Raw genomic sequence first — 12,365 nt, forward strand, 5'->3', positions numbered from 1 at the left:
TAAATGTATGCCAACAAAATAATGAAATGATAAAAGACTCAGATGGCCATTTATTATTAGGATACTACTAAGTGGATTCTCTGAATTATTATACTGTTAAAATAAGCTTTTTCTTGAACTCAGAAATATTTTTTATCTGAAATTCCAAAGTCCGTTTTTTTTTTTATCTGAAGTTTACAGGTCTTTATGAAAGACCCTCAGGAAATCATCTGACACTTTTGTGTGAAGTTTTTTTTTTTTTTTAAACTTTTCCTTAGAAGGCAAGGGAATGAACAGACTAATTATGAAGTAAATTATACAAGGATCTATGTGTAGCATACCTGGAAGATGAACTGTACTCATAGATGTAGAATATTTTGGAAAACCTCTTGGGAGTGTGTGCTTGCTTTTACTGTATGTTTCAGCTACAGAATAGAGAGAAACTTGCCTCTTATTTTCTCAGAGTGGGAAGGAATTTGTGACTGGCTCTGATCATGGAACCTGCCTCAGATGAGGGAACAGGGTTATGACTGTATGTCACTAAGTGTCTCTAGTCTTTTGTCTCAGCAGGGAAAATAAAAGGGATCAAAATATCCCATCCCTTTCAATTTGTTCCCTGGTTGTGGTTTGCAGGTAACATTTTTCATGACTGCTCCCCCCAATTAAGTCTGAATAAATCATGCCAGCTTTGGGGAAAGGGCTCTTGCACTGCTTAGACTTCTGAAGCTCTCTTCCCCTTGGAAGAGGGCTGGAAGCAATGACAGTAAGACCTAACAGTGCTGGTGATCATTTTGGGCAGGGAATAAAGCGACTATAATGACCCTTCGGATTGTCTCTGCCCTCTGGAATCCTGAATTGTCTGCCTCATTGTACTGAAAAGAATCAAATTAGGATGTGGCTCAGAGGAGAGACAGCCTAATTTTTGTCAACCTTAAAACACTAAAGTTTTCTCCTCTGTTTGGAAACCTTGTCATTGCAACCTGGAGAGTCTCCATTTGAGAGAAGTAGAAGGAAATGCTCCCCTCTGCTAGAAATGCAAGAAGTCTTTGCTAAACTCACTTCACCAGTGAGAACTGGTGGTTTGAGAGCAGGCTGAGGTATGGCTCCTTCTTTTGGGAGGAGAGCCAAATGTCATAACAAAAACAGCTGGCTGGTTTGCTCAGTTGGTTAGAATGTGGTGCTGGTAACACCAAGGTCCAGAGTTTGATCCCTGTACTGGTCAGATGCCAAAAAAGTAAACAAACAAACAAAACCCAAAACCAATCATGAGCCAAAGCTTGTCACTGAAGACCCTTCCAGTAAGCTAGATGGCTGGGCATAGACATTAGTATAGGTGTGGCCATGGATTCAGCTGTGCTTTTACATGTCGAACCAACCCCTCAAAGTGGCAGTACCAGAGGCCCCAGAACAAGACATCGAAGTTGTTTCCCTCCCCCCAGAAATCCTTAACATAACCCCACAGTTTTTTTGTTCCTTGTGTATAGCAGAATTTCCATGTTTTACTTGCTAGCAGTTCCCAATCCCAAAGTTTACTTGTCTGGTTCATGCTTCTATCGAAGCTTTGAAGTACAGCCAGCTCATTTTGCTTCTTGGTATGAATATCACATCATTTTGCTGTCTTTACTGGCTAGTTGGAGAGTGGGAGGCTGTTGTGTTTATTCAACATTGCACTTTGTGAAAAGTTAATTCTTGATAAAGGTTTTGCCTTTTGAGGTGGTAGATGACACTGTCACGAGGCACGGGGCCTCATTATTACTTTATGAGGGGATGTAACAAATGTCACAAAGGTAATGTTCAACACAGCTCAGGTCTGCATTCACAGAGATGACAACTGATGATTCGATCTAATCCTTACACTGTGAAGGGAAATATACTTCCCTAAAGTCCTAAAACAGTGCTGTCTAACAGAAACTTCTTCAGTGACAGAAATGATCTTTATCTACACAGCCCAGACAAAGCTGTTGACTGGAGTGGGTTGAATACTGTGCCCCAAATTCATGTCCATGTAGCATCTCAGTAGCCATGAACCGTGATTCTTGAATACTTGAAATGTGATTAGTGAGACCGAGGAAATAAGATTTTAGTTTTATTTAAATTGAAATACTTTAAATGTAAATAGCCACATGTGGCTATTACTATTGTATTGGACAGTACAATTCAATATTTATAAGATGTTTTCTTTACTGGATTCTGAAAGAGCATGTTATGCAATTTATATATACTTGAAGAAGTTATGAAGTTTTAATACATGGTATTTAAAAAATCTCTGTAGATTGGTTATAGTAATAGTATACCATTTATAGTAATTTATAACATAGGTGTTATGATTTAGCAATCTATAGTATAGCAATTATGATACAAAATCTACAGTAGGCAGTTATATAGTAATCTCTAGTTCAGCAGTATAGCATAGTAATATACATAGTACAAAAGCTTAAGATCCCCCATCTTACTAGCCATGTGATCTTGGGAAGGCCACCTAATCTGAGTCTCATCTGTAAGATTCAGTTGATAGTAATAGTAAACATCCCATGGGATTGCTGTATGAGTTAAATGACTAATCAATATACAAGCATTTATAAACTGTCCCTCACTCAATAGCAACCTGGCTATTTGCAGACAGACAAATCTCTTTGGAAGAGGTGGCTGGCTGTTCTCTAAGTTTTGAGAACCATTTAGACATAGTCTGTTCTGAGTCAACTGATGTGTCAACACAGTGAAGAAGACTATTAATAAAGCACATAGAGTTATTGACGACTTAAGCTAAGTAGAATAAACATCATAAATGAGGTCCCATGTGAGCTGCCCATAGAACCAGTGAATGTTTTAGTCCAATCCGTTCATTTTGCAAATGAGGAAATTGAGCCTCATAAAAGTTAAGTGCCTTGAACACAGCCAGACAGGAATGGAAGTGAGTTTCTGTTTCCTGACCCAGTGCCCACAAAAGACAGAGAACAGAGAAAACAGACTCTGTTTCATTTAAATCAGGGTCATTGCTCCCAGCACTTGATTTTAATGTATCTGTAGTTTTTACACATCACTTTGCTAATAGGCAATTTTCACACATGAATGCATGTATATAAAATTCACAAACATGCTCACCCATATGTTCACACATAAACTTTTGCCAGCATTTGCCAAAACTACAGGAGGATCTATACTGACTTTGTTCTGGTTCAAAATTTTGCCCAAGATTTTAGTGATGATGTGTCTGAGAGCAGGTGGAAACCGGATGTAGTGAACAGAAAGAAAAGAGTCATAACAAAAATGACTTAAACCTTAATTAATTACTTCCTCCCTATACTGCAAAGGTTAGAGAAGTGTTCTAGGAAGCATATTTACTAGATTAAAAAAAATTATTACAATATTGTGGCAACATGGAATAAGGCTTTGCCAGTGGAGATGTAAGGCTTTTAATTGTACTGGGTTGAATGACGCCCCCCCCCCCCCAATTCATGTCCATCTAGAATCTCATAATATGACCTTACGTGGAATAAGGGCCTTTACATATAAAATTAAGATAAGGTCTGAAATGAGTTATACTGGGATTAGGGTGGGCTCTAAATCCAATGAGAGTATCCTCCTAAGAGACAGAAAGGAAGACACAAGGACACACAGATGGTGATAATGAAGACGGAGGGAGGGACTGGAGTGATGTGTCTACCAAGGATTACTGGCAACCACTAGAAGCTAGGAGAAGGCCTGAGATGGTTCATCTCTCAGAGTCTCCAGGAAGAACCAACTCTGCCAACTCCTTGGTTTTGGACTTCTGGCATTTTGAACTGTGAGAGAATAAATTTCTGTTGTTTTAAGCCGCTCAATTTGTGGTAGTTTGTTACGTCAGCCCTAGGAAACAAATATGTTCATCATGATAACATAACTTATTCCTAGTTTTCATCTGACCAGAGAAAAACGAAGGATTTACAGTTCTCCTTGAGATAAAGTTTATCTAAAAGTAGGAAATTAAGAATTGGTTAACGTATCTGCAGTTGCCAGCCTCTAAGGTGTTCCCCAGTGTGTCCTGCTCCCTGGTGTTCACACCCTTGTATGGGCCCTTCACATAGGGAACAGGGCTGACATGTGTAAACAGTAGGATGTTGTGGAAGTGACAGAATGTGACTTCCAAGGCTAGGTTATAAAAGACATAAAAGCTTTCCTCTTCTATATTTATAGCTAGACTCAAAAGGATTTTACCATTTGATTTTCTATGGCACAATGAACCTAATGAGTTTTTTTAGTAGTTAAAATATGGGCAAGAATGAACAGACATGGTAGGAATTTTAACTTAGGATGGTTATCTTTTTAAAATTTTCTATAAACAATAAGATCATAACAAAGTTATTCAAATAAATGACCTTCGTAACGAAGGTCATTCAAATAAATAGATCTTTCCAAAAGGAAAATTTTATTTTCTTAGTGTAAAAGAGGCTTTAAATTTTAAAATGCACACAACTGGTGAAATTAACCTAGGCAGTGGGAGGTGCCGCCATACAGATAAAGCAAAGCAGTGAGCCATCTACAAACCCTGGGCATCTGAAACTTTGCCGGCATGCTGTCCTGGTTGAAGCCCACACTGCAAGGCCACCTGACAAGAGGAACTTTCTAGAAAAATCTCCTTTTTTTCCTTCCAAATTGACTTCTATTTTTACTTTTCTGGACCTATGGCTTGAATTGTGTTCTCGTACTCACCGTCCTTTTATTGACTAACATGTTCCTGAGGGACTACTCTGTGCCTGGCACTGGGCTTATAGCAGTGAGCTCAATACACTTGTGTGAATCTAAGTTAGTGTCTGAAGATTGGAGGGATTCAGGGCATTTAAGTTGTCTTCACCTGCTGGGAAAGATGACCAATTGATCTTGGCTTAACTCCTTCACAGAAATTTCCTTTAAAATATTTTAAAATTATAACCTCAAAACTTTTAAACATACAAATTTTAAAAAATGAAGAAATTTTTAAAATTAAAAAATTTAAAATTTAAAGATATACAAATTTAAAAATTAAAAAATCTAAATTAAACAAATTTAAATACAAAAACATTTTTAAAAAAAAAAATAAAGATATACAAATTTAAAAATTAAAAAATCTAAATTAAACAAATTTAAATACAAAAACATTAAAAAAAAAAATCCTTTTAAAAAGCTTTCCTGCTCAGCTTTTGAGAAGAGGTTCCCTGTGAGTGGCGTGCAGGTGCTCGTGTTTTTTATTACCTGGAGGAAGGTCTGGGCCCACAATCGTGATCTCACTTTCAGGACAGCACTTTCTCCTCCTCCTAGTCGTCCCACTGCACAGGAGATTTGTAAACACTCGATATTTGTACAATTCTGCAAAAAACAACAGCAGCAGGGGTGCATCAGTATCTAAATTGTGGTAGAGAATCAACACCAAAGTCAGTTTATTTACATTTTATTTCCTCAGCAGTCATCACCATATCCATAAATTATTAATTTAAATAAAGAACAATACTTTGGAACAACCAAGAAAGTACAGTTTAGTGGGAATGATGCATCAAATTTAGGGGTAATGGAGAAATAAAATGGTACACAAAATACAACATAAAATTTAAGCTCTTTTCTAAGGATCTTAAAACAATCTCTCTGCAGCAACAATTGAATTGTTCTGTTTATTTTCTCAGCACTGGGCAAGACATTTCTTATTGGTATTCACAATACCCAGTGCTGGATTGAGCAAGTCTGGAAAGGGTCACAGAGGAAGCCCCTGAGTATATGATCCTAAAGATACATATTACTGACCCACTGACAAGCATTTGTCCCATAACATTCTGCTCTCTGTCTAAACTACCTCCTGTTATTTACAGGAGGTAGTTTAGACAGAGAGAAAATAAATAAATAAATAAATAAATAAAACTACCTCCTGGCTGTAAAGCAGGCCCTTCGAAAACCATTAGGCTGTTTTAAAATCAATTTCTAGAGCTGCCCAACATACAATGGGTAACCTTCAATTACGAAGTGCATGTTTGTGGAAGGTATTCATGATGGCGACATTCTGTCTATCAAACTGTATTTTCGATTGGATCCCAGCATGGAAATAAATGAATGCATCACAATCCATTTTCTGTGTGCCATGCACAGAATGATACATACCTAATTGTACTCCTTCCCTGATTTAAATTTGTCCTGTGGGCTATGCTCATTCATTCATCATGTCTCAAGCACCAGGCACTGGCCTATTGGTGCTCAATAAAAATTGGTTTATTGGATTTTATGATTTATTGACTGAGGTATTTCACTTTAATGAAATTGATAAACCACACAATAACCTGAGGAACATATTACTATGAGAAGCTTTTTAAAGAACCTTAGAATTCTCTAAATATAAAGTGGTCAGTAATGTATATCTCATTAATTCCAGTAAAGCTAGATTTCTACAGGACATTTCCAAATACAGGTGGCTGTCAGCCTGTGTACTACTAGAGTGGGCACTGAGGAGCCTACAGCAGGAACAGGAATTCTCGAAGCCCTGCAGTTTGTGGCACTAGTGAGGACTCTCATGTTTACTTATGCTCCGTGATCGACATGTTGTGTACCACTAATCCCACCCTCTGGAGGCAGGAGGGGAGTCCAAGTTAGCTGTTGTCAATTCCCTAGATTGTTAACTCCCTAGGAGTTAGTTAGCTGTCTTGGAGGATTCTAGAAAAGGTGATGCTTGGAATGAATCCTGAAGAATGAGGAAGAGTTATGTAGCTGAATGGGAGGACTGGCACACGGTTCTCTGGAACAAGAGCAGGGTATGCTCAGGAAAGTGTATATAGGGGTGGGATAGACAGATAGAAATAAGATAGGAAAGAGAGAAAGTCTAGGTGGTGAAGACTTTAGATTTGTGTGTGTGTATGTGCGCCAAGGGGTTGAGATTCCATGTAGAAGGCACTGGGGAGCTTGTGAAGCTTCTAATCAAGGGGTAGGGTCAGGTTTGTATTTGAGGGGGCAGGTGGTGTATGAGGAAAGAAAGGAGCAGGAGAGTGGGAAGACAAGAGGATGATAAGGGCTTGTTGCGAGAGCCCACAGGAGAAATGCCAAGGCCCTGAACCGAGGCAGTGGGGACAAAGAGAGGAAGATGAATTTTAGAGAAGTTTAGGAAGTAGAACAGACACTTGGTGACAACTGGAAGTTGGGATGAGGAATTGGAGAAGTGGGGGGAGCTCACTGCATTGGAACTGGGTGGATGGGTGCTGCTGTTACTGAGACTGGGAATTCCAGAGAAGAATTACATTTGGGATCATGGGGATAAGAATTTTGGACATGTTGGGAATGGGGTGGCTATCAGACATCCAGATGGACCCTCCAAGTCTTGAAGGCAGTAAGAGAGGACTAAGATGGCAGGAGGCAGGTAGAAGTGACTGGAGTTATGGTCATGAAAGAAATTTCCCCAAAAGAGCAAAATTGGTGGGAAAGAAAAGGGGGGGAGGATGGAATCCCGAGGTGCAGGGGATTGAAGGATAGGCACAAGAGAAGTCCATGAAGAATTCGAAGATGGGGACAGTCAGAAGGTCGGAGGAGAAACAGCAGAGAATGCTTGTGGGGGAATTCAAGGGATACAGTGGTTTCAGGACATGGCTAATAGTGTCAAATACTCAAGAGGAGTTAAAAAAGAAGGTTGCTGTAAGCTGAGTAGTGAACGGGAAGACAGGAAAGTTTGCAGAGGACGAGATGGAAATGATAGCTACAAAAACAGCAGGGGCATCAAATACTCAAGAGGAGTTAAAAAAGAAGGTTGCTGTAAGCTGAGTAGTGAACGGGAAGACGGGAAAGTTTGCAGAGGACGAGATGGAAATGATAGCTACAAAAACAGCAGGGGCGCAAGTCAAGGAAGGCAAGGATATTCTTAGGCAGAGGAGACATTATATTTCAGTGTTATACAGACAAATTTTTCCTATGCAAATTGGAAATTATGATCCCAATACAGGATGTTGGCATTTTGCACTTTCAAATTCCTAATCAGAAACGTGATTCAGTAAGTTGTTTTTAACTAAACAAAAACTGTAGGAGGTCTTATTTAGCTTTTGATTTTAGAATAAACTTTGCATAATCAGTCTCTCTGCAGAGTTGTTTTGACTTGAGGACATGTGGAAGCCTATGATTTGCAGTTTTTGAACCAATAAGAGAGAAAGAATAATGCATGAGTTAACAAAATCAAATATGGAAATCAAGGCTTGTGCTGGCCCTCATCTGCGAGTAAATAAGTTTCAGTGATACTCAGAGGTTAAAAATGATCTTACACCAGAAATATTTAATGATCCCCAGTGATAGCAGTCTGGTTAAAAAAAAAAAAAAGAGAAACAATAGAAGGAAAAAAATTCGACCTTGCAACAAAAATGCATATAATTTTCAAAATAATTTTAGTAATTGATCTCCACTGCCTCAGGAGACATACACTGAAATGGAAATTGAATAACATATTTGAATCTTGATTTTTCAAATTTTTATTTCTGTGGAGGTTCGGACATTGGTTTTCTGGGGGGCTTTTCCTACTAATTGGTAATGCACATTAGAATTCTATAGATGCCAATTATTGTTTCTGTTCTATTGTTCCTGCTAGAAGTTTTTTTTTTTTTTTTAAATGACAATAATTCCCCCTCAAAGAAATAGCATATAAATTTCCTACTCATATATTTTAAAAATATTATGGTATCATAAAAATTTACAGGTACTTGAATCATGATCTTCCAATCATCATAGCATTTTGTCACACAATTTCAGGTACTTCTACTACAATAAATGCTCCTTGCTTGGCTTAAGTTTAACTGATTGGTTAAGTTAGACTTGCCTGTTGTAATTTTCTGCCCATTTTCATGTCTGAAACATTTTTTACTGTCATGATAAATTAAATGAATATCAAAGAATGTTTAGGATGCACTACTTTAAAAACCATTTTGATCACTTTTAAGTGTACAGTTCAGTGCCATTAAGTACACTCACAATGTCCTGTGACCGTCACCACCATCTAACTCCAAAGCTTCTTCATCATCCCAAACTGAAACTCTGGCTCCTGAAAACCTTTGTATCAATGAGACACAGACCTAGGATTTGCATCTATTTCCGCCTAATATCCTCTCTTTTGATGACTCTTTATTAATACTACTAAAAGTTTATTCATGTGATGGAAAACAGGTTCAGGATTTTCAGGACTATGATTAATTCAATATGGCATTATGCTACTTTATTGGATTGAAATAAATGATTAGGATTATCAGAGTTATTTTTTTTAATACTTTGCTATGCTTTTGTTTTTTAAAAATAGCTAATTCAAGGTCAATACAGGAGTGCAGGAATGGAAAGGAAGTCAACTGAGGACTTCTGTTCCCTGCTTACCATCCTGTTTGTCTTCCAAAAACTCATGTGCCTTTTCTGTATCTTCTGAATACTCAGACAGGGACCCCCTGGATGATCTGCTGTGGGCTCAGAACTCAAGGAGAGAGGCAGGGCCTGTGGGGGCTGGGCGTTCTTCTGGGTCTTGGGACCGTATTCCCCACTTCTATGGATTACAAGAAAGAATAAACTACTCTTCCCTGTTACTAACTCTCTGGCAGGAGGCAAATGATCTCATGCCTCTGCCCTCCCCAACACACACATTCACACACACACAGCCGATTCCACTAGTTCAGCTGAGAGAGTGGGATGCTATTTATACACAGTGCATTTTCCACTCTAGTTGAGAGGGCAAATGACTGTTAGCATCCACTCACACCGTTACTCTACATTATATCCTTTACAAATCCTTCCACAACCTCCAATTTTTCAATTTTGTAAATTAAGCTTATTATTACTCCTTTCCAGTCACACAAATGCTAAAATCATAAAATCGGGGACTCGATTACTCCTGCATAGACTTGCTCCCTTCGGTGACAGCTACCTTGAATTATTTCAGTTTCATAACTGGTTGGAGTGATTCCCCAAAGCATACTTGTACATTGCCATAGTAGCCATTAGATTTGGAATTTAGTCACTACCAACACTGTCTTTTAAACTGCTTGCAATGTATCATTTGCTTAGAATTGGGTTTGGGATTAAGAGCATTTAGGGCCAGGGAGGAAGATTAAGGACAGGTACGATAGTGTGCCAAGGGCATTTTGGAAGGTGACTCCAAAGCTAACAGCAGTGACTGTGATGAGTTTATTTCCTGTGTCATCCACACATTTGTTCAACAAATGAGCCAGGCACTAGCTTTGGAACTAGAGAAACAATACCGAGCAAACCGAATGTGTTAACCACCCTCAGTGGCTTTCAATATGGTGGACCCTAACCCTAACCCTAACCCTAACCCCAACCCTAACCCTAACCCTAACCCCAACCCCAACCCTGGGTAGACAGGTGGAGAAAGGGGAATGAATGCTCCTATTGGCCAGAGCAGTGTGGCACCCGGACCAGCCCATGAACAAGTCAAAATGTCTGGGCTGAACACAGTCTGGAGAGGGGCACGGCATGGGTTTTCGTGTTTAGTAGCTCTCAGCCTGGACAAGACAATGACCGTTGTCCCTGTCGAAATAACTATAGCGCCTTCCTTGGCTCAGGGTCTTCTCTGTTTCTGCCTTCACCTTCTCTTCCTTATTTTCTCGTGTGCCTGAGGACTCCTGCCACGGGGCTCTCCCTTTCCCCTGCCTCTTTGGATAGACAACACTTGGCTTGTGGTTTTGGCTTCTGTTTGAGCATCACCACAAAGCATCGTGTTTTGGATTGAGCATGTGCACTGTAGCTTTGGGGCACGAAGTACCCGCCCAGCCCCTGCCCCATCCCAGGCACTGGGACACAGTGTGGCTCCCAACCTGGGGTGTTTGCTTGCTGTTGAAGAGGGTTTTGACATGATCTCTGATTACTTCTGCATAGCTGGAAAATGTGCTTATAGCTTCCTACTCTTTATGGAGAAGGATTGTAGAACACACATGAATTGAATCTGATGCTTGTGTTGTGCCCTTGCCACATGGTTGGGGAAGAGCATTATTTATGTGATGAAGTAAAGCTCTAGGGGGCTTTGGCATTGGGATGAGTGAGAGAATTGAATTTAAAATGCTGACTCATGAATGCTGTCTACAGTTTTTCAAAGTGCTGACTAAGCTCAGGCTAGAACTACCACAGACCCCAATGCTAAGACTCTACAGAGGTTTTGGCCCAGGAAAGCTGAACGCACCATTTCTGCCTTTTCCAGATGAACAGAGGACTCTGAGATTCCAGGACAGGTGCAACACCCGAGGGCCCATTGGATGGACACTTCAGACTCTCACCAGCTCAGTATCCTTGAACAGGCTAATAGCTGACCGTTTATGTTCTTGAAATGGATGAAAGGTCACATGTGATGTTTTCATCATGATTTGTCTAAAGTGGTCTCCGTGGCAGGTTTAGAAAAGTGAAAAGGTTATATTGCAAATGCTTAGTCCTCCCAGAAAAGTCACTTCCATTTCTCACAATATGTACTGCCAAAAATGTTAGGCATATCTGAGCCTCGCAGGGAACCAAAAACAATACCGAAGTTAAAACCATCTGTATTTGGGAATTCTGTCTGATCCAGTCTTTCTCCTCAGCACTGTGCACACCCGGGTAACTCACCAGTATCTTTGCAGGACTTTGTCTGTGGAGCTCGACCCCAGGCACGTCCCTCTTCCTGACAAGGTGTGGAATGGTAGAGTTTCGCAAAAAGGCACTCAGCTCAGGGGTGGCCTCTGGGGAGACGGCTGGCTGCAAACAGAAGGCAGGAGATGTCACATGCAATTGCATTAACAGCTGTTACCTTCTCATTCACCTTGAACTCCAGACATTTTCCCCCTGTCAACTGAATAGGATTCACATGAGAATTCAGATGTGTTGTGACTTACCAGCAGCATGTTCAACAGTGACATGACCCACGCTGACAAAGTACAAACCTCTCCACTGTCCAATGACAGGAATTCATGAAGCCTGGGGAATGCACTCCTGGAGAGTTTATCTTGTAGGGATGAGCTTTTAAGCAGAAGTAGCTTCCCCATAAGGATAGAAAACATGGAGGTGACTTTTCAGGCATGAGTTATTAGTCTCTCATTACTGTCCTCTCATTAGATAGTGGGGCTGGGTAAACTGAGGAATGTTCTGTGTGGGGAGGTGGATCCTGAGATGGCAGAAGAATGAGATGCTGACCATGGGAAACACCCCGATGTGCCAGGCTGGCCCTACAGTCCTGTGCTTGTAAGAAGTGCTCCTTCAGAAGAGAACCCTGTGCCCTAATGAAAATGACTTTTCCAAAGCATGCTACACGCACATTGTGCTGTTATGGAGCTCATTTTCAGCCACAAGTTTATTTTGCAAGTGTTTTAGAACTGACAATTTTATCTCAGGCTCCATTCTGGGTACTTCTGATGGCTGAATTCTGAGAGTTCCAATAAATCACATGCAACATCCTTTGA

The 12,365-nt window shown here is 40.1% G+C and overlaps 1 protein-coding gene across 1 annotated transcript in view; it reads right to left on the bottom strand.

Moving 5' to 3' along the window:
- Nucleotides 1–12,365, bottom strand: part of ITGA8 (integrin, alpha 8) — a gene marked incomplete at its 5' end in the record, with an annotated part of 186,133 nt that overhangs the window by 19,304 nt on the left and 154,464 nt on the right. Inside the window, 2 exons of the mRNA XM_008567535.1 lie at nt 5,188–5,301; nt 11,536–11,664. Coding sequence (XP_008565757.1) covers nt 5,188–5,301; nt 11,536–11,664 — 243 coding nt within the window. The remainder of the gene's footprint in view (nt 1–5,187; nt 5,302–11,535; nt 11,665–12,365) is intronic.

Source organism: Galeopterus variegatus, unplaced genomic scaffold (assembly GCF_000696425.1).
Source record: "Galeopterus variegatus unplaced genomic scaffold, G_variegatus-3.0.2 Scaffold326, whole genome shotgun sequence".
Lineage (NCBI taxonomy): Eukaryota > Metazoa > Chordata > Mammalia > Dermoptera > Cynocephalidae > Galeopterus > Galeopterus variegatus.